At 35.9% G+C, this 22,470-nt stretch overlaps 1 protein-coding gene across 1 annotated transcript; it reads left to right on the top strand.

Annotated features, from left to right (window-relative positions):
• The first annotated feature begins 2,694 nt into the window (after window positions 1-2,694).
• Window positions 2,695-21,904, top strand: LOC123536203 (uncharacterized). Its single transcript, XM_045319173.2, has 4 exons — window positions 2,695-3,052; window positions 6,957-7,112; window positions 20,502-20,657; window positions 21,526-21,904. Exons 1-4 carry the CDS (start codon window positions 2,869-2,871, stop codon window positions 21,672-21,674), a joined length of 645 nt encoding a protein of 214 aa, XP_045175108.2. The 5' UTR covers window positions 2,695-2,868; the 3' UTR covers window positions 21,675-21,904.
• The last annotated feature ends 566 nt before the right edge of the window (window positions 21,905-22,470 follow it).

The following is a 22,470-nucleotide window of genomic DNA, read 5'->3' as shown; positions in this document are numbered from 1 at the left end:
CTAGCCTTGGATTTTGGACCTTTCTTGTAAACAGGTGCAGGATTGCTCTCTTCCAGTCTTTTGGGACCTGACCCAGCCAGCATTACTATATCGGCCCGATATAGGTCTAATGTCGGAATGTCGGCAAAACGTGCCGATGTAGGGCCGACTTCGGGCCGTTGTAGTGCCGCAAAATATTGAAATCGGTAGATCGACATCAATCGGTGTAACTATTTTGTACGTCGGATTGACATCGGGCCGATATTGGATTCTCTCATATAACTATATTTTTTCAAAATATTATTGATAAACGTGAAAAAATAATCTAATAATTGTTTATATGTGCTAATTAAATTTATTAAGCAAATATGATGTATGCCAGAACTAATCAAACTAGGTTCCAAACAAAATTTGTAGACGGGATTTATCAAAATTTTATATGTAATAAAGCGAGGTAATAATAAAGATGCATTTTTACTTTTATGTATAATGCCGCCATAGAAATATTTATATTTACAAAAAAAAAATGAAAATTTAAATATGTTTAAAATTCTAATTGAACAATTCTAATAGTGTTAAGAATATACAGGAAGCCTACGTAACTGTATAAAACATGCAGTATATAGTTGTGAAAATTATTATATCAATAAAATCATATAAGCATCATACACTTGATGCGAAACACACGAGTTCTCAAGAAAATTACTCTGAGAATTTATAAAGTGTATATTTTAAGAAAACTTTGATAAAGCACTGCGTGTAACACTATTTCGCGACAACGATATGATCTGCCAATATCGGGCCGATATCATTTTGATTTTGGCCAAATATCGTTTGCCAATGTCGGACCAATGTCATTATGATGTTGACCCGATACCGTCTGCCGACATCGGGCAGACATTATTCCTATTTGCAGCCGAGATTGAAGCCGATATCGGACTGTTATTGACAACGACGTCGGTTTGATATCGGGCCGATATAGAATGCTGGCTGGGGACCTGTTTCAAGATATAGTTGGAATATCTTTGTAAGGATTGTGGCTATCTCTTGGTGAAGCTTCTTTAGTAATCTTGGGGAAATTTCATCAGGACCAGAGGCTTTATTTGGATTTAGCCCCATTAGTAACTCGCCCTCAACAGTTATGAGGATCGTCGGCATCGCTGGTGCTGATTTCGGGTTTGTTGCTTTTTTGCTGAGTTGTTTCAGGCTTAGGGGTCGGGGCTTTGAAAAGACATTCAAAATATTTATTGAGGATGTTTGCCCTTGTGACCGGGTCGGTATGAGATACGCTGTCATACTTCAAGGGGGCTACACCACAACTCTCTGTTTTGTTATGTTTAACAAACGAGTAGAACTTTTTGTTCCTACCCGGTTGGGAGTCGCCAGTAAAAATGACCGATTCCAAATAAGACCAATAGGCGGTTCTTATTTCCTTTTAGATCCTACATTTTAAGGCCTTAAATGCTTGGGCAATGGTTGATTGTTTACCCTTCTTTTTCATGTTTGAATACATTTTGTCCCGTTTACGTATAAGTCTGAGGATTTTGGGGGATAACCAGGGGAGGTCCGCACGTGTCTTACTTAGTTTTGTTGGGATGTGTTTATCATTCAGCTTATTTATTTCTTCTTTAAATGCATTCCATGCGGAGTTGGGATCAGTATGGTTTGAGTTGGAAAATTGAACACTAAATTCAAGTACGTCTGATATGAAACTGGACCAGTTAGTTTTCTTATAACATTTAATTAATCTTTTGGGTTGAATAGGTCTTCCTATGTTAATATTTAGTTCATGAAAAACTGTCATGGCCTGAGGTACCAAGGCTTGGGAGGGTTTTTGCGGCGTTGACTTGGGCAGGATAATTTGTAAGAAAAAGATCTAGGATGTTTTCTTTCCTAGTGGGGATTTAGTTAGTAGTTAAGGTTATCTGGGAAGATTTCTGCTGTGCGGATCTCTGGTTTTAACCATGTTTCAGTGCAGCAGCTGATGTCCGGCTTAACTTGTTAGATGACCTGGTGTAGGTCTTGGATTTTGTTTTTTATTGACCTACAATTAATGTTAAGGAGAGTGAGCCTTTCACTACTCTTAAGTTTTTAAATGTATTTATGGGAAGTTAAGGTGATTTTGGTTCAGATGAGCTAGAAACGACCGCATATTGAAACAGTCTTTGACGGCGCTGAATACGAGAACTCTTCTCACCGTTCATTCACATCTAACATTCCATATTCATGATTCCTTCTGCTGATGTCAGGTAAATGTTCAATTTTAATCAAAAACAGAACTCTCGGAATATTAGTTGGTTCACTAAGATCTGTCACATATTTACACGTTGAAGTTGAAAGGGCAGTACACACACACAATCTGCTAGACACAACACCCTTCTTCTACCATCCATGTAAGTGCATTGCATCCCGTACTCTGAAATTTTCAAGGGGTCATTCTTTGAACCGATATTTCTAGGCCGGTTATCGAAAAGGTCTTACTGAACAACATGTTACTGCAGCTGGACACACCAAAATTAAACAACCAGGCGTAGAAATCAGTATGGTCACTATCATTCTTACTTTTGAAATTCTGTGCAAACGATGGATATTTGCATACTTTTTAAAATACTGACCTAACTTATGGATACAGCGTATAACTGAACCGAATTAATCTATACTTACGTGATACAAATCATGAACAAAACAGGAAACAAAATAACTTGTTTGCTTGTTTACTGAGATATTGAAATCAACAATATATAATTATGACAACTGAAATAGACTGTAACTATTTTTGAAAGATTGTGTAAACCCTACTTTTTAAAGTTCGTACGGATGTAATGAAAACCAAATCATTCAAATACTTTTTACAGTGGAATAATTTTTTTAATTCGTCAAGGCTACAAGATGGACGGCGTTATCGTGGCTATTCCTTTATGCTGTCTTATTTTCCTGCCATTAATCTTACAGACGATAGGGCTGTTTACGGCACACTGGGTCTCAAACTCAACCTGTGATTCCATTGGTTTAATATACAGCTGTTGTTCTGGACAAGATAATAACACCTGTGAAAATACTAATGGTGGAGATGGTAAGTTCTGTATCGTTATACGATTATAATTTGAAATTTGTATACATTTCAGTGTAACAACTATATGCATCTTACACTCTTCTAATTCAAAATATATTGGGTCTCTTCTAAAGATCACCGTTAAAAATAAATACTTTGGCTCTATATACCGAAAGCTTTATTATCTGAAGAATAGCCAGTTTATCTACTTAAAAACTGTAACTAACTAGAAGATGCTTTTGTAGAAAAGCGCATGTCTCCCATAAAGCATAGTAGTAATAAGCAAGAAGTCAGTTGGGTACAGGAGCGGAAATCAAATAGACACTCATAGTCGGCTAAGTGATTGAAATGAAAGAGGAAATGTCAAATGTCAGCATGTCCAATCATCCTATGAAGTTTCAACATTTTAGGTCAAGTGGTTCTAAAGTTATTTATCAGAAACGGTTTTCAATGTTCAGGACCCTGTGACCTTGACCTTTAAAGGAGTGACCCCAAAAACCATAGAGGTCGTCTACTCAATAAACCCTATCATCCTATGAAGATTTAAGGTTCTGGCTCAAATGGTTCTCTAGTTATTGATCAAAAATGAAGTGTTGACGGATTCTGCCCCTGTGACCTTGACCTTTGATTGAAAGACCCCAAAATCAATAGGAGTCATCTACATGACATGTCCAATCATCCTACAAAGTTTTACTATTCTGAATCAAGTGGTTCTTACCTTATTGATTGGAAACGGTTTTCCATGTTCAGACCCCTGTGATCTTGACCTTTGATGCAGTGACTCCAAAAACAATAGGGATCGTCTACTCTAAACGAAGTTTGAAGGATTCTCCAGTTGATCGGAAATGAAGTGTGACTGACGGATGGACGGATGAACATGGCAAAAACAAAATGTCTCCCACTAGTGGTTGTGTGGGGACAGACATAATCTATCATTTCAGTCTTTTAATCAATGCGAATGTATCAATCTCTCAACGGGAGATATAAAAAAAATAATATCACATGCGCAGAAAAAACAAAATAGCGCTGTTGCGCATGTGATATGAAATTATTGATCATATCACATGCGCAGAAATTGAAAATAACGATTTGCGCATGAGATAGAAAATCACTGGGGAATATGATATATTATTCAAGTTAAACTAATGGGAAATTTGCATTGGATATTTATGTGAGGTATAATAATTCTGCAATATGTATTTTGTTAAACTTTTTAACATGGTAAACTTGCACACTAGGCTAGCAGCATTACTTTAAAGTCTATGTGATAATAATATAATTATATTATATATAATAATATATTCAAGAAATGCTTGCTTCCAATACAATGCAATATTTATTTATTTATTGTCGGAAAAGAATAAACATAACTTGATAAGCAATTGTCCGACATAAAAACGTGTTAGGAAATACATTCCTATCCCAACTACAATATATTTATTAGTTTCATACTATAAACGGAAGCAAAGTCATTCTTGTAAGCAAATATTGCAGAACCAAAAGTCGTTTTAAAAGTAAGACTGGCATCAATCAAATGCTGTTGGTTATTACCTATACATTCGTAATGAACCCATCTATCACAGTTGTCACACCCAGTCCAAGTCATGTCATTACTTCAAGTCATACAAACTTCACAAATCGCTTCATGTAGTTCATCGCCTATTTCATCATTATATACCCTACATTTTTTATTTCTACACAGGTATGTACGCGTGCTGCGTCTAATTTTCTTTTGGATGACTTTTTGTTTTCATTTTGAGTAGGAGGTTCAACAAGTATAGATTGCAACTCGTCTGGAATAATGCCTATTTTCAGTTTTAGCATGGCCACATTCAACACATTTCCCTGACTGTTAACAATTGCTTTCTTAACAGACTTAGTACTACCAGTAAAGGTAGGAATCATCCAATTCTGGTCATAAGGACATATTCCAACTAAGAAAATTGCAGATGAAATAGAACAGCCAGAAATCTATTAATGGCAATATGTAGAAGTTTTGGAAATTTGTATCTTTGCATACTTTTCATACCTGTATACAACTAAGTCCTACACTGAGATTGGTGACATGTTCTTTCAACAGATGGTAATACCCAGAATCAAGAGGTTGCAGTATGTGAGTCGAATGAGCAGGTAAGCAAAGCAACTCAATCTGGTCTTCTTGGGCAAATTCAATTATTTTTTTTTATCTAGATAGGTTATGTGATTGTCCATAATGACCAAAATAGGACGGGGTCTATCACATTGTTTTGCAAAGCATTTCTTGAACCTGGAAATAAATATTTCGGTATTGAATATAACTACTATCAGTACAGTCAAAGCTCCAATTGTCAGGTATTCTATCTGTAAAGCTGCTTCTCGGGAGGTTCTTAGAGCATATCACTAGTGGGGCAAGGGTTTTGTAATCTGCAGATATAGCTAACTGCAAGGTTGTGTGGCCGTTAACTGATACAAATGGTTGATAAGGATGTTTCTTGCCTTTCAGTACAACAATTTTTTCTCTTCCTTGCAGTTTGAAGGAAATCCAGTTTCATCAAAAATAAATAAACGTGTAGGGTCATTTTTTATGCCCAACCTATCTAATGTTTTGTCTAGTAACTGGTAAAACCTTTCAATCTGCTCTGGTTTCACATCAGACCTGACTTGCTCTAAACTATGTAGCTTTCTAAGTGATAATTCTTTGTGTCTCTTTAGAAACTTTCTCCGCCATTTGTAGCTTGTACCTTTGTCTAAATTAGATAGGTATGGGCGTCCTGATTCTAACATTATGCCATTGGCAAGTTTACGAATTACTTTTCGAGTTATATACTGCACATAATTGTCTCTTTATTTTCAGTAAGTGTATACCGGTATTTCGAACCACGATGTACGATTTTGTTTTCCTATCTGCCTCTAGCATGATCTTTTATGGTAGAAACTGGTACATATGTAATTGCTGCTGGCTTCCTAAGAGAAACACCTCTCTTCACTTTTAAAGCAGCTAAATCTAAGTCTTCCTTGTTATATTTCCTTGGCATTTTGACCTAAAGCCAAGACATATAAATATGCAATTTAGTATCTGAAAGCCAAATGATTATACAAGCAGTTAGTAGCATTTAGTATTTGTCACAGAAAGAGGCCTCTGCTAAAATCTACTCGGTTAAATTTTGGAACAAGTGGAACAACGATGAATCAAGTTTCGTTTATTTTGACTGTTCTAAGTTGGGAGAATAAGGATCAATGGAGTTTTACGTAAACTTATTGTAAGTTTCTATATTTTTATGTTAACTTTCCAAAACAAGAAACCATTTTCTTCACTTAAGATGTATTTTCATTAATTTATTTCGGCTTACGCACCTGTAAATTGGGTTTAAATCCGTACTCACTAGCGTGTGATCATTTTGTTCTTGGTTCGGCTGCAGGTTTAAAGCGAGGCTCGCATGCAAAAAAGACGGCACGAGGTCAGCTACCAACAGAAAGCTGTCGTCGATCAATTAATTAACAAAACATCATTGTTTCTATTGAAAATAACCGCGTCCTGTGAGAAACCGGGTACTTGGACCTGCAGGCATTTGCATACAATTGCCACCTTATCTACCTCGATCTGCAGGGTTTAAAAAACAGCCAATTAATCTACTAGGAACTGTAGGTTTTGTTTAATTTTGTAACGAGCCACTCAATGCTCTTTACGTGCACCTTCTGCAAATATTTCATAATTTATATGGACTTTCAAATTCCTATATCTGAACGACAAGTTTAAAGGTGTATGTCAGTATTTTCAGGAGTTATTTTTCTAATACTACTAGTTTTTAAAGATATTGGATTAAACGTTTGGTCAGTTTAGAAAATTAGTATAGAAAGTGTGACTGACAAATAAAACATAAAAGATGTTCTGCAACAATAAGTGCCATTATGTCAGTTGTTTCAGTACTTTGATTTTTATTTTCAGAACTCGATGCTCGTGTTCTTGGTCTCGAAGTGACCGCGTGTGCTATGATGATGGTAGTTTTAGCGATGACTATATTTGGGATCTGGTATGAATGTCACTATCATGAGGAATACGCTAAACTTGTAGTGGTCTGCGGCCTAATATTTGCGGGCGCAGGTATATACAGAGGATATTTGTTTGTTTCAGTGTAAGATTGGAATATCTTTCGAGTGTGAACACCAGATGCAATATTTTCACAAGTGATAGCCACGAGTGTAGACTAGCTCCTAGACCATGATATATCCTTTTTCATTTTTATGATTAAATGTAGTGAACTGAGCCAGTCTATATTCTATGTCCAATATCATAATTTCAAAAATTTGAAAATCTCTAAAATAGACTGGCTTTAGTCTCTATGAAATTAAATTCGTCAAAAAAGGAAAAATTTAGAAATATATTATTATCAGTCTAGTGGCTAGTCTACCACGAGTGGAAATGTAAGATATGGTGTTCATGAGTGAAATATATTTTGATCTTACATTTAAAACAAACAGATTTTCTTTTTAATTCATGCTTTGACTAAATTTACCCATTTTATAGTTTCCTACAAGTGAAAAAATAAATTTGATATTTTTCGCTGTGAAAATATCAGATATACTTCATTCTAATATTTCTATAATTCACTGAAAAGGATGTTATAGAAATAAAATGCTCCGTACGTGTACCTGTGAGTGAACACCAGAAGCAATATTTTCACAAGTGACATAGCCACGAGTGGAAATGTAAGGTATAATGTTCAAGAGTGAAAAATATTTTGATCTTACATTAAAAACAAACAGATTTTCTTTTCATTTCATGTTTTGACTAAATTTACCCATTTCATATCTTCCTACCAATGAAAAATATATTTGATATTTTTCACTGTGAAAACACCGGATATATTTCATTTAAATATTTCTATATTTCACTGAAAAACATGTAATATAAATAAAATGTTTCGTACGTTTACCTGTGCATAATCATCCTTGCATGTATAATTAAGAGAAAGTTATTGATACAACTATCCAAAATTACCGGACACATACTTGTATGATATAATTTAACATCAGGTCATTATTTTGGCTAATTGGGTAATTCAAGTTGCAAAGTTAATTTATTCTATGAATTTGGCAGTGTGTCTAAATTGAGCGCGAACGCCCTTGTAACAAAAAATATCATTCAGTGTCCAAAATTTGAGCGAATAATAATGTGTCTTTGTAGTTTTTGTCACTTTCATACACTCAAAAGGATCCTGTTTTTATGTCTTCGTGTTTCAGGAATCCTTAGTTTCGTTGGATGTATGATTATAGTGGGTAACTTCTCAGCATCACAGCTAGGATGGTCATTTTACCTGTGCCTCGTTTCCGGAAGTTTCACCATTCTATTGACAGTTCTACTTTTGATATATGTTTTAAAAGAATTTGTAGAACGCATATATTACAGATAAGAAGATATCAAGAAAGCAGTACATCGATGTGTTGCGATTATTTTTTACAATGTATATTCAAAGTTACAAAAATAATAAACTAATATAGACATAAAAATGCTTTTCCTTATTTATAGATAATAGAATTCTGAATTAACATATCCAAATTCCATGTATTTTATTGTTCTTATTTCATATGATTGTATAAAAATACTTCTGTAAATTGTAATCCGCTTATTTGTGTTATTTCAATTTGCATAGTATTGTCTCTCAAGCTTTCCGTAAGTTATAAATATACACCAAAATGACTTTCTGATTTTACTCTACCACTATGCAAAGCCTATGTAAGCCCGAGCTTTATACCGTTCCTACAAGATATTATACTGTCAGAATCCTAAGTGACTTTAACATAAGATGCAAAAGAAATAATCCAATTGTATATTTTTTTGTTTGGTCGCCACCGGTAACCCATATTAGCAACTCTTCCAGAAGACTGTTATCGTAGTTAAACGAACTATTTTCTCAAGGGGCGTAGTACACAATACTACGCGTATTAATTTGTCTTGTCCGGGAGGATAATGCAAGATACAGAAGACGCTCCAATCCCAGAAGCTTCCCTGTTTTTTAAGCGTGTCAGGTGTAAAGAAACCATACATTGGACTCTTATCCAAGACTTAGTAATTTTTAGTTGGAGGAGCGGGGACTCGAACTCACGACCCCAGGTTTCGTAGTCAGACATTGTTACCACTGGAGCAATGCGTTCGCTCTAATAATAGTATAGATATTGGATTCACAATAAGAACGCATGACAATTCTTGCTTTGTCTCTTGAACAGTATCGCATTGCAACTTCCATTCCATTCAATTGCACCAGCTGGACAGCTAGTTCTAAGGACTCCAGCTAGTGATAGCGTTACTTAAACTTGCATTCAGCGGGTAATACATGTCTTCCTAACAAAATCATTCATTTTGAATTTTACCAAAATCAGAATCATGTTAAATACTGCAACAATTAGCACGTATTTGATGGGTTTAAAATGTCAAATTTTATTAGTTCTGCGATACAATGATAACCTTTGGAAAATCCTCTTGAATATAAACCGCTGATCAAGAATATTCAGCATCATTTATATTCTTGACATTTACACATACTTTGCATTAACAAAGCATAGATGTAATAAGTTTTTTATTTCTTAGAAGTGTTTCTAAGAAATGTTATTCTTGTATGCATCGTCCCGATCGGCTACATTTCCCGACCAACTTCGACAAACTGCTCAATGACGCTTGCACATTACTTATACCCGGCCGCCATTCGATCGTACACGACCCCCTCAAGACAATTCACAACTCCTCCACGACTTCAACCCGACAACCATACACGATCTCTACTCGACTATCTAGACCAACTCGACATTTACTCGATCGATCCCTACTCGACTTCGACCCGACCGGATTGAAGTTGTCATACAAGGATAATGAGAGTTCTTGAATTGGTCTTGTACGAACAATATCAGTATAAAAACTTCAACGTTTTGGTCAGACTTCAGTTTAATCTCAGAAGCTCTAGAGGATAGGTGCCAGCATCAACATCACATACCATGGAGGTAGAACAGTTGCAGTTGTGGACCAAGAAGTGAGAGCTCCAGAGAGACAGTCAGCCTTCGCCATCTCACAACTGGTGCATGGTATGCAGAGCTGATGTACGCGTTACGAGGGTGTAAAAAACAAGCAAGTTCGTCCCAAAATTTTGGAGGTTACAATACAAGAGAACTCTGAAGAGGTGCTGCCAGCCGACGTCAGCCCTGAGCAGTGGCAGCAGATTGTTGATGTTTTCCAAACCAATTGGAACTTTCCTCAAAACTGTAGGGCACTTGATAGCAAGCATGTGAGGATAAAAAACTCGAAGGACTCTAGTTCATTGTTCTATCTGGTACTCGTCGACGCAGGCTATAAGTACATCTGGGTCAGTGTTGGCGTTAATGGAATTGCGTTCGACGTTGAGCTCTTGAGCAACTTTGAACTCAGAAACAACTTTGATCTGCAGGAACCTCGACCCACAGCTAAATGTAAAACAAAAACATCACTAAATAAATGTATTAATAAATTTTACCTCTTTCTCAGCAGACCAAGGCTGCTCCTGACCACTTGTCTGCTTGACAGGGGAGTCAGTAGAAGATGGTGATAAAGCTGAATGTTGGTTCTGAGCGGGGGTGGGAGGCGATGATGTTTCGGTTTTTATCATCAACAAATGAAACAGCAGGGACGGACATTTCACGGCATCCTTGAAGTTACAGATATGTAGATTCGTGTTCTTACCAGCCTATGAGAGATCTTCGCGCCGTTTTGATCGTGTTCCACTACTAGTCGCTCCAGTATGGCCGTTAGCGGTGGATGCATCGATTAGGAAGTGATCGAGTACGGTCGGGTAGCAATCTGGACGAACAAGTATCGCCTTGACCGGGAAGCGGTCGGGTATTACTCAGGTAGTGGTCGAGATGATCGCGTAGTGATATGTAAAACGATTTTAACCAGACCAAACAAGATCTCGACACGATCGTTTACCTGTTAACTTTACCTCTACTCGAGCAATACCCGATCGCCAGGCCCGTCCCCGATTGCTCAATCAGGCTTGGAGTTGATTTGATCGGCAGTGAATACCTTGCTTGAGGTTTCAAAACTCAAAATATTACACTTTTTACATAACTTAGTAATACATATTTTAGGTGTAGTATAATGTTGTGCTGTTAAAGGGGGGCTATTGTGATACATTTCTTTTTAGATGACATAATACCTCCACTTGTACGCATCGCGAAAGACAAGATTTTCATGTCATACAGTACTGTAAATTATTGTTGTGATATCACGAAGGCGAGAAATAATTAACTGTATAGTATTATGTTGTGCTGCGCTATGTTGTCCTGTCTTGTCTTGTATTGCATTGCGGTTCTTGCAAATGACTGTTATTGCACGAAGTTTATTGTGATAACAGCTCTATGTTCCAATTTAGTTATGTATATTTAGCCACTATAAATACTTTTGATGAAGATTTGCTAAATTTAAAGTTGATATCTATTGACGAATTGATTTACTGAATGATAAGCACAGGATATCTTTCAAGACGTGAGTGTGACCTACATGTTTAAATGATAAGTTATACATGTTTCTGTGTACTCATATGTTGCATTGATGAAATGCTGTCTTGTTCTAGTCCGTTCTGTTCTAACTGGTCACAGGAATGTATGTTTGAACCCCATTGATTTGTTCTCTTGATGTATTGTTTTGTTGCTTAATTAAAGAAATGAATTAATTCATTGAAAGTGTTTATTGTTGTCATTCTCAAGATTCTCGTGGAAGTCATGCATTTTACATCTTGTTGCGAACAAGACATCCATAATTTCAGTACGCTATTCCGATCTAAGGGGTGATACAGACCTGTAGTGGAAATACTCTATTAATAACTCATTCAACCGGCCCGTACCACCTGTGTCTTGGTGAAGTTGATTACTAGACATTTATCTTCCACCACTAGTTGAAACGAACTGTCTCTTAACCGGATATGGAAATTGTGCCAGATTCTCGGCTGCAAGCGTATATGCGGAAAAGCGGTAGCCACGAGTTAAAATGTAAGATATGGTGTGCATGAGTGAAAGACATTTTGATAGTGCATGTAAAACAAATAAATCGTCTTTTTATATATGTAATAAATATCTATCTTTGTTTCTCAGCTATGCACATCATTTTATATTAAAAACACAACACCATTTTAAAAAGTACATAGCCATTGTATCAGGATTACAAGATATAATATACAATACAAACATGCAGACTTTTTTTGGAATGGTCGCCATAATATATGACTACCATAAGAGATGGCATGTTCCTATAATCTACACACTGGGGCGTAAGATAGCTCACGTGCTTAAGTTTATGAACGAAGGTGTAAATTCATTCGTTACTATAATTAAAGAGTGCTTAAAAGGAAAACATTTTTCTTATTTCTTTCTTCTAATATTTGAAGAAAACGTTATGCAGGAAAAGGAATCTATCACTGGTTATAGTCATGGATAGAAATATCCGGCTCCTAAACAGTTAATATTCTAATAACCATAAAAGAGACTGAGCAAAAACCCATTTTTAGAAAATTAAGAAAAGCTGCAAAGCAAGTTTGGTGAAAATATATTAAGCGATTTACGAGAAGCCACTTAAAGGACCAAGCGGAACCATTTAAATAAAACTGAAAGGGGAATGCTTCTGATCGAGTAAGGTGAAGATTCATCATGTCGTTTATGGGAAGTTAAAGTGATTTTGGTTCTGGAAAGCTAAAAACGACCGCATACTGAAACAGATTCTGACGGCGCGGAATATGAGAAGTCTTCTCGCCGTTCATTCACATCTAACAAAGCATATTCATGAGTCCTTCTTATTCAATCTACTGATCTCAGGTAGCTCTTAATTTTTCATCGAAAACAGAACTCTCGGAATTATAGATGGTGGACCAAAATCTGTCATGAATATCTACCCGTTGAAGTTGAAAGGGCAGCACACGCACACAATCTACTAGACATAACACCTTTCTTCTACCATCCATGTAAGTGCTTTGCACCCCGTACTCTGAAAATTTCTAGGGGTCATTCTTTGAACCGATGTTTCTAGGTCAGTTATCGAAAACGGAAATTGTGCAAGGGTTTACTAACCAACATGTCACTGCAGCTGGACACACCAAAATTAAACGACCAAGCGTAGAAATCAGTATGGTTACTATCATTCTTACTTTTGAATTTCTGTGCAGACGATAGATATTTGCGTACTCTAACTTGTGGTACAAAGTATAACTGATCCGATTTCATCTATACTTAAAGTGATACAAACATGAACAAAACAGGAAATATAATCACTTGTTTACTTACTAACTGAGACATATTGAAATCAACAATTATTGAAATAGATTGTAACTATTTTTAAAGATTTGTAAACCCTACGTTTTAAAGTTCATACGGATGTAACGAGAACGAAATCATTCAAATACTATTTACAGTGGAATAACTTTGTTAGTTCTATAATGTACAAGATGGGCAGCGTTATCATAATTTGTGCTGAACTTGTTTTATGTTGTCTTATTTTTCCGTCATTAATCTTACAGACGGTAGGACTGTTTACGACACACTGGGTCTCAAACTCAACCTGTGATTCCATTGGTTTAATATACAGCTGTTGCTCTGGACAGGATAATAACACTAGTAAAAATACTAATGGTGGAGATGGTAAGTTCTGTATTGTTACACGATTATAATAAGAAACCTCTATACATTACAATTAAAGTAACAATTACATGCATCTTACACAATTCCAATTCAAAATGATATTGTGTCTGTTTTTAAGAATACCTTTAAACATAAATATTCTAGTTATATATACCGAGAGATTTATTTCCTGAAGAATAGCCAATTTATCTACTTGGATGTAAGCATTTTAAAAACAATAACAAACTAGAAAATGCTTTTGTAGAAAAAACGCATGTCTCTCATAAAGCATAGTAGTAATAGGCAAGAAGTCAATAGGGGACAGGTGAGAAAATCAAAGAGACACTTACGGTTGACTTAGTGACTGAAATGCAAGAGGGAATGTCCACTGTCAGCATGTCCAATCATACTGAAGCTTCAATGTTCTTGGTCAAGTGGTTCTAAAGTTATTGGCCGGAAACGGCTTTCCTTGTTCACGCCCCTGTGGCCTTGACCTTTGACTGAAAGACCCCAAAATCAATAGGGGATATTATTTTGTATGTGAAATCATCCAATAAAGTTTCAATATTCAAGGTCAAGTGGTTCTCAAGTTATTGATCAGTTTATTTATTTATTTATTTGGGTTTTACGGCGCACCAACACAGTATAAGTTATATGGCGCCAAACAGGACTACAAGTTTTTGTTTCATATCTCATTTACATCGGAATAAAAACATGAGGTATGGAATCAAAATTAGGATACCTGCTGGAAACACAGAGTTAGGTACAGCAAAACCAAGTGTTAAGACCCTATTAGTCGCCTTTTCTTGTATTGCATTGAGTTTATTGCACGAACTTTGTTGTGATAACAGCTCTATATTCCCATTTAGTTATGTATATTGAGCCACTCTAAATACTTTTGATGAAGATTTCCTACATCTAAAGTAGATATCTATTGATGAATTGATTTGCTTAATGGTGTGCAGAGGATATCTTTAAAGACGTTAGTGCGACCTTCATGTTTTGGAAATATTATATCATGTTTGAATTATTCAAGATTCGTCCTGTGGTTTATCTCTACATCTACTGTGTACTGCCCAACAATCAATTCTGATTTTAACTGAGAGGTGCTTGTCTAAGACAGACTGTTAAAAGATGAGCAAGCTCATTAGGTGCAAAGTTAAAAAGAACTACAATTACTAAGATAAAATCATAGATATAGATTAGAAGGTTACAGTTGCCAGCCTCTCAGTGAATAGAATCAAACTGGGGCTGGACTGTATGTGTAGGGGGAGATCATTCCAGGAATGAATTGTTCTTGGAAAAACAGGAATTAGAATGGTATTGAGTATGAGATTGTGGGATCAAGTAGTTCAGGGTCCTTGTAGGTGTGAGGTGATTATGGTCAACTGCAATAAGACTGTAATTAATTCTTAAAACATATAATAAGCCTTAGGGAATTTTTAATGCGGCGTTGTTCAAGGGATTGCCAGTTGAGATCTTTTAGCATTTGGGTGGCACTGCTTGTTTGACCATAGTTGTTACATACGTATCGAGCTGCAGATCGTTGTACTCGTTCAATTTTGTATGTGAGGAATTTTTGCCAAGGGTGCCATATAGTGGAACAGTATTCAAGCTGTGGGCGGACATAGGTGTTGTAAGCTGTTTCTTTTACTTTTCTGATGTTTGTTTTGACATTTCTTTTGATGAATCTAAGTGAGTTATTTGGTTTCGAAGTGATGTTATCAATGTGTTTTGACCAACTGAGATCTTTACTTAGTGTAACGCCCAGGTATTTAGCAGCTTCTATAGTTTTTAGTGATATATTATGAAGTGTACAATTGTAGATGATAGGTTTTATCTTTAGAGCTATCCTCAACACCTCCCACTTATCCGGATTGAACTCTATTGACCAGTCCTTTTCCCAGGCTTCTAGGGAATGGAGATCATTTTGTAGGGATTGAGAATCAAGGGAGGATTTAACCGTCAGATAGACAATAGTGTCATCTGCAAAAAGTCGTGACTTACTTTTGATGGACTCTGGGAGGTCATTTATTTAGGCTAGGAAGAGACCGGGGCCGATGACTGATCCTTGTGGAACCCCGGAAAGAATAGGAAGTTCATCTGAGGTGGATGGCCTAGTGATGATAATCGGACAGCATAATGATAATCGATTAATCGGATATAATCGGAAGGCCTTCCGAGCGATTAATCGGAAAATAATCGGACTTTGGCACTGAACTTTCTGTAACTTATCAACTCACATGACTTACTGTATTAGCATTTATTTAGCAGGAGTAATGTAATTTGTGTGTGAAGTTTTAGCCCTTGTATACAGATATCATTGTGGCTAATTAAAAAGTACCTTTTATTTATTGAGGTATAATGTGGCATATTTATATGATTTGCACCAAAGCGTCTGTAGAACTATCAGGATTCCCTGAGAAACTTACCATGCTGTTAGACCTAAAAACCCTCAATAAAACTTCAATGCCCTCCAATTTGTTATTTCTAATTTTCTATTAAAAACTATTTCTTGTTTATAAAATTACACTACCAGCCAGTACAGCTGTATATTAGAAAATATTAACAAGCACAATGCTGAAATTATGAAGTAAATAAATCTAAATTACAAAAGCTGGTGGGGAACCATTATTTGAGGTCTTTACGGCATAATCGGCAAACGACACTCCCCATTTTTTAAATTATCTTTCACTTGTGCAACTTCACATATCTTGTAGAATCCAAACTACTTCCAAACTGGCGGTATAGTCTTCCCTGGATAGGGGAATATAGCTTTGATTGCATTATTATTTTGATCGAACACAGTATGCTTTGCCTCCGTTTTGAAGAGTGGAAAAGAAATGAACCTAAAGAGGAAATACCATTAAAAAGATACGTAACTCCCGAATAGGCTTTAAACTGGCCTAAGCGTCAAATAATTATGCAAGTTCATAATCGATGTCGGCGAGTTTGGCTCATTAAATAATCGACAGTCGATTGTCGGCGACAATCGGAACATCAATAAAGCCATCCACTACTCTTTGGGAACGGTCCTTGAGAAATGACTTGATCCACTGGGATGCTAGTATGTGGACTCCAAGGGTATCGAGCTTATGAATCAATTTATTGTCAAAGACTTTACTGAAGTCCATGACGATGCCGTCAGTATGTTGGCCATTCTCAAGATTGTCAAATACCTCTTGTGTGAAACTTATAAGTTATGTTTCACAGCTATGCTTTGACCTGAAGCCATGTTCATACTGGCTAAGTAGATCATTTCTGTCAAAGTGGGACCATGATATTTGAGACAAGGATATGTTCCATTAATTTAAAGGCAATACATATTATGGATTACTAGCCTTGGATTTTGGACCCACGTCTCCCATAAAGCATAGTAGTAATAAGCAAGAAGTTAATTGGGTACAGGAGCGGAAATCAAATAGACACTTATAGTCGGCTTAGTGATTGAAATGCAAGAGGGTATGTCCAGTGTCAGCATGTCCAATCATCCTATGAAGTTTCAACATTTTAGGTCAAGTTGTTCTAAAGTTATTGATCAGAAACGGTTTTCAATGTTCAGGACCCTGTGACCTTTGCCTTTAAAGGAGTGACCCCAAAAACCATAGAGGTCGTCTACTCAATAAGCTCTATCATCCTATGAAGTTTTAAGGTTCTGCCTCAAATGGTTCTCCAATTATTGATCAAAAAAGAAGTGTTGACGGATTCTGCACCTGTGACCTTGACCTTTGATCGAAAGACCCCAAAATCAATAGGAGTCATCTACATGGCATGTCCAATCATCCTACAAAGTTTTACTGTTCTGAATCAAGTGGTTCTTACCTTATTGATCGGAAACGGTTTTCCATGTTCAGACCCCTGTGATCTTGACCTTTGATGCAGTGACTCCAAAAACAATAGGGATCTTCTACTCTAAACGAAGTTTGAAGGATTCTCCAGTTGATCGGAAATGAAGTGTGACGGATGGACGGACGAACAGGGCAAAAAACAAAATGTCTCCCACTAGTGGTGGGGGGGGGGGGGGGGGGGGGACAGACATAATCTATCGTCTCAGTCTTTTAATCAATGCGAAAGTATCAATCTCTCAAAGGGAGATATAAAAAAATAATATCACATACGCAGAAAAAAAAACAAAATAGCGCTGTTGCGCATGTGATATGAAATTATTGATCATATCACATGCGCAGAAATTGAAAATAACGATTTGCGCATGAGATAGAAAATCACTGGGGAATATGATATATTATTCAAGTTAGACTAATGGGAAATTTGCATTGGATATTTATGTGAGGTATAATAATACTGCAATATGAACTTTGTTAAACTTTTTAAAATGGTAAACGTGCACACTAGGCTAGCAGCATTACTTTAAAGTCTATGTGATAATAACATAATTATATTATATATAATAATATATTCAAGAAATGCTTGCTTCCAATACAATGCAATATTTATTTATTTATTTATAGTCGGAAAAGAATAAACATAACTTGATAAGCAATTGTCCGAATTCGTAATGAACCCCTCTATCGCAGTTGTCACACCCAATCCAAGTCATGTCATTACTTCCAGTCATACAAACTTCACAAATCGCTTCATCTACTTCATCGCCCATTTCACCTTTATATACCCTACATTTTTTATTTCTACACAGGTAAGTACGCGTGCTGCGTCTAATTTTCTTTTGGATGACTTTTTGTTTTCATTTTGAGTAGGAGGTTCAACAAGTATAGATTGCAACTCGTCTGGAATAATGCCTATTTTCATTGTCTTAGCATGGCCACATTCAACACATTTTCCTGACTGTTAACAATTGCTTTCTTAACAGACTTAGTACTACCAGTAAAGGTAGGAATCACCCTATTCTGGTCATAAGGACATATTCCAACTAAGGAAAATGCAGATGAAATAGAACAGCCAGAAATCATGGCAATATGTAGAAGTTTTGGAAATTTGTATCTTTGCATACTTTTCATACCTGTATACAACCAAGTCCTACAATGAGATTGGTGACATGTTCTTTCAACAGATGGTAATTCCCAGAATCAAGAGGTTGCAGTATGTGAGTCGAATGAGCAGGTAAGCAAAGCAACTCAATCTGGTCTTCTTGGGCAAAGTCAATTATTTTTTTATCTAGATATGTTATGTGATTGTCCATAATGACCAAAATAGGACGGGGTCTATCACATTGTTTTGCAAAGCATTTCTTGAACCTGGAAATAAATATTTCAGTATTGAATATAACTACTATCAGTACAGTCAAAGCTGCAATTGTCAGGTATTCTATCTGTAAAGCTGCTTCTCGGGAGGTTCTTAGAGAAGATGACTAGTGAGGCAAGGGTTTTGCAATCTGCAGATAATAGCTAACTGCAAGGTTGTGTGGTCATTAACTGATACAACTGGTTGATAAGGATGTTTCTTGCCTTTCAGTACAACAATTCTTTCTCTTCCTTGCAGTTTGAAGGAAATCCAGTTTCATCAATAATAAATAAACGAGTAGGGTCATTTTTTATGCCCAAACTATCTAATGTTTTGTCTAGTAACTGGTAAAACCTTTCAATCTGCTCTGGTTTCACATCAGACCTGACTTGCTCTAAACTATGTAGCTTTCTAAGTGATAATTCTTTGTGTCTCTTTAGAAACTTTCTCAGCCATTTGTTGCTTGGACCTTTGTCTAAATTCTAACATTATGCCATTGGCAAGTTTACGGATTACTTTTCGAGTTATATACTGCACATAATTGTCTCTTTATTTTCAGTAAGTGCATACCGGCATTTCGAACCACGATGTACGATTTTGTTTTCCTATCTGCCTCTAGCATGATCTTTTATGGTAGAAACTGGTACATATGTAATTGCTGCTGGCTTCCTAAGAGAAACACATCTCTTCACTTTTAAAGCAGTTAAATCTAAGTCTTTCTTGTTATATTTCCTTGGCATTTTGACCTGAAGACAAGACATATAAATATGCAATTTAGCATCTGAAAGCCAAATGATTATGCAAGCAGTTAGTAGCAGTTAGTATTTGTAACAGAAAGAGGCCTCTGCTAAAATCTACTCGGCTAAATTTTGGAACAAGTGGAACAACGATGAATCAAGCTTCGTTTATTTTGACTGTTCTAAGTTGGGACAATAAGGATCAATGGAGTTTTACGTAAACTTATTGTAAGCTTCTATATTTTTGTGTTAACTTTCCAAAACAAGAAACCCTTTTCTTCAGTTAAGATGTATTTTCATTTATTTATTTCGGCTTACGCACCTGTAAATTGGTTTTAAATCCGTACTCACTGGCGTGTGATCATTTTGTTTTTGGTTCGGCTGCAGGTTTAAAGCGAGGCTCGCGTGTAAAAAAGACGACACGAGGTCAGCTACCAATAGAAAGCTGTCGTCGATCAATTAATTAACAAAACATCATTGTTTCTATTGAAAATAACCGCGTCTTGTGCGAAACCGGGTACTTGGACCTGCAGGCATTTACATACAATTGCCACCTTATCTACCTGGATCTGTAGGGTTTTAAAAAAACACCAAAAACAGCCAATTAATCTACTTGGAACTGTAGGTTTGGTTTAATTTTGTAACGAGCCACTCAACGCTCTTTAAGTGCACCTTCTGCAAATATTTCATAATTTATATGGACTTTCAAATTCCTATATCTGAACGACAAGTATCAAGGTGTATGTCAGTATTTTCAGGAGTTATTTTTCTAATACTACTAGTTTTTAAAGATATGGGATTAAACATTTGGTCAGTTTAGAAAATTAGTATAGAAAGTGTGACTGACAAATAAAACACAAAAGGTGTTCTGGAACTATAAGAGCCATTATGTCAGTTCTTTCAGTACTTTGATTTTTTATTTTCAGAACTCGATGCTCGTGTTCTTGGTCTCGAAGCGACCGCGTGTGCTATGATGATGGTAGCTTTAGCGATGACTATATTTGGGATCTGGTATGAATGTCACTATCAAGAGGAATACGCTAAACTTGTAGTGGTCTGCGGCCTAATATTTGCAGGCGCAGGTATATACAGAGGATATTTGTTTTTGTGTCAGTGTAAGATTGAAATATCTTTCGAGAGTGAACACCAGATGCAATATTTTCACAAGTGATAGCCACGAGTGTAGACTAGCTCCTAGACTATGATATATCTTTTTTACATTTTTATGATTAAATGTAGTGAACTGAGACAGTCAATATTCTATGTCAAATATCATAATTTTAACATCATTCCACTGTGAAAATCTCTTAAACAGACTGGCTTTTGTCTCTATGAAATTAAATTCGTCAAAAAAGGAAAAATATAGAAATATATTATTATCAGTCTAGCGGCTAGTCTACCACGAGTTGAAATGTAAGATATGGTGTTCATGAGTGAAAGATATTTTGATCTTACATTTAAAACAAACAGATTTTCTTTTTAATTCATGCTTTGACTAAATTTAACCATTTTATAGTTTCCTACAAGTGAAAAATTATATTTGATATTTTTCACTGTGAAAATATCAGATATACTTCATTCTAATATTTCTATAATTCACTGAAAAAGATGTTATAGAAATAAAATGTTCCGTACGTGTGTACCTGTACATAATCATCCTTACATGTATAATTAAGAGAAAGTTATTGATACAACTATCCAAAATTACCGGACACATACTTGTATGATATAATTTAACATCAGGTCATTATTTTGGCCAACTGGGTAATTCAAGTTGCAAAGTTAATTTATTCTATGAATTCGGCAGTGTGTCTAAACAGAGCGCGAACGCACTTGTCACAAAAAATATCATTCAATGTCTAAAATTTGAGCGAATTATAATGTGTCTTTGTAGTTTTTGTTACTTTCATACACTCAACAGAATACTGTTTTCATGTCTTCATGTTTCAGGAATCCTTAGTTTCGTTGGATGTATGATTATAGTAGGCAACTTCTCAGCATCACAGCTAGGATGGTCATTTTACCTGTGCCTCGTTTCCGGAAGTTTCACCATTCTATTGACAGTTCTACTTTTGATATATGTTTTAAAGAAGTTGTAGAACGCATATATTACAGATAAGAAGATATCAAGAAAGCAGTACATCGATGTGTTGCGATTATTTTTTTACAATGTATATTCAAAGTTACAAAAATAATAAACTAATATAGACATAAAAATGCTTTTTTCTTATTTATAGATAATAGAATTCTAAATTAACATATCCAAATTCCATGTATTTTATTATTCTTATTTCATATGATTGTATAAAAATACTTCTGTAAATTGTAATCCGCTTATTTGTGTTATTTCAACTTACACAGTATTGTCTCTCAAGCTTTCCGTAAGTTATAAAAATACACCAAAGTGACTTTCTGATTTTACTGTACCACTATGCAATTTGCAAAGCCTATGTAAGCCCGAGCTTTATACCGTTCCTATAAGATATTATAATGTCAGAATCCTAAGTGACTTTAACATAAGATGCAAAAGAAATAATCCAATTGTATATTTTTTGTATGGTCGCCACCGGTAACCCATATTGGCGACTCGTCCTGAAGACTGTTATCAATGTTGGTCGGAGGATAATGCAAGATACAGAAGACGCTCCAATTCCAGAAGCTTCCCTGTTTTTTTGAGCGTGCCAGGTGTAAAGAAACTATACATGGGACTTTTATCCCAGATTTAGTAATTTTTAGTTGAAGGAGCGGGGACTCGAACTCACGACCCCTGGTTTCGTAGTCAGACATTGTTACCACTGGAGCACTGCGTTCGCTCTAATAATAGTATAGATATTGGATTCACAATAAGAACGCATGGCAATTCTTGCTTTGTCTCTTGAACAGTATCGCATTGCA

Source organism: Mercenaria mercenaria, chromosome 17 (assembly GCF_021730395.1).
Source record: "Mercenaria mercenaria strain notata chromosome 17, MADL_Memer_1, whole genome shotgun sequence".
Classification (NCBI taxonomy): Eukaryota; Metazoa; Mollusca; class Bivalvia; order Venerida; family Veneridae; genus Mercenaria; species Mercenaria mercenaria.
Note: the sequence above shows the minus strand (reverse complement) of the source record. Positions and strands in the feature narration are given on the sequence as shown.